The 1072-nt window shown below is 48.9% G+C and overlaps 1 protein-coding gene across 1 annotated transcript, besides 1 other annotated feature; it reads right to left on the reverse strand.

Moving 5' to 3' along the window:
* Tc00.1047053409101.9 (hypothetical protein, conserved) lies at positions 1–1072 on the reverse strand (the record flags this gene model as incomplete). The annotated part of the gene is made up of 1 exon (XM_797061.1): positions 1–1072. A coding segment is annotated over one exon (1072 nt), but the record flags the coding sequence as incomplete, so codon positions are not given.
* Positions 1–1072: a sequence feature (areas not merged during assembly with more than two copies in the genome that could not be assigned to a particular haplotype).

The following is a 1072-nucleotide window of genomic DNA, read 5'->3' on the forward strand; positions in this document are numbered from 1 at the left end:
TGTGGCCATTTTCCAGCGCGCAGCAAACGATATTGGTCTCCCACCACGCAGAGTCGGGTAGGCTTAAGAAGCGCAAAGGAAAAAAAACCTTCCAGTGACCAACGCCGGCGTTCCACCAAATATCGCCACCGTGCCACGGAGCCATCGGCAAAAATAACAGCAAAAAGATTGGCCGTCGTTCGAGACTGAACCACATTTGAAACCGTCTTGGAGACAATTCTCGCACCTCTCACGTCGGCAGATACAGTTGTTACTTTTTCCTTCTGGGAGTTGTACCAGGCGCAGAGTCTCTGATCGGTCCCAAAAGAATACAAAAAAGGGAGCTCTTGATAGCCCTCAGTCCATGAACTAGGCGAAGAGGAGAAAAGACGCCTAAATTCCACATCACTCTTCGTGTGCCACAGTACCTGTTCATTAAGAAGCAAACCCGTTTTCCAGTCGTAGGCTCCAACGGAATTTCGTGTTGCAAAATACAAAACATCTTCATGAGCCTCACTAAAAGTGGCATCCAAGACTGTTTCATGGCCGTCTTCGCTGTCGTAAACCAAATCCTTCATCTGCAGACCGACACCGCTTTTACCCGGTGCCGTTTCCAAGGAACCAATCACACGCAGACGATCACCAAGCACAAAACAAGAAGCCTGTGTGGAGCTAAGTTTGGACGTACACACACGCAGCGGAACAAAGGAGTCTGTAGGCTCAGTTCGAACAGGGAATTCAAACTCACCAAATGGTTCTTTACCCACAAGATGTGAATCGTACACAAAATTCGAGCCGTCTCTTGTCACAACCAATAGGTGTTGCTTTGCCAAGTAAGAAAAGGCATGTATGGGCTGGCTATTCGGTACCTGGATGCTATTCAGAACCACTCCCTCAGCCACATCCCAAATGGCAACGGCCCCTCCACGATCTCCAGTGATAAGAAACAACCCATGTTGCAAATAAGACGCCGGTGGTGGTTTCCACTGGACACATGTAACAGGCGCATTGTGTCCATGCAGTGTTTGGACTAGCTGCATGCTGTTCATGTCTACCAAAAAAACATCACCGGATCCGTGGCAGTAGGAGCTGT

This window comes from Trypanosoma cruzi, genomic scaffold (assembly GCF_000209065.1).
Source record: "Trypanosoma cruzi strain CL Brener 1047053516501 genomic scaffold, whole genome shotgun sequence".
In the NCBI taxonomy this organism is placed as follows: Eukaryota; Euglenozoa; class Kinetoplastea; order Trypanosomatida; family Trypanosomatidae; genus Trypanosoma; species Trypanosoma cruzi.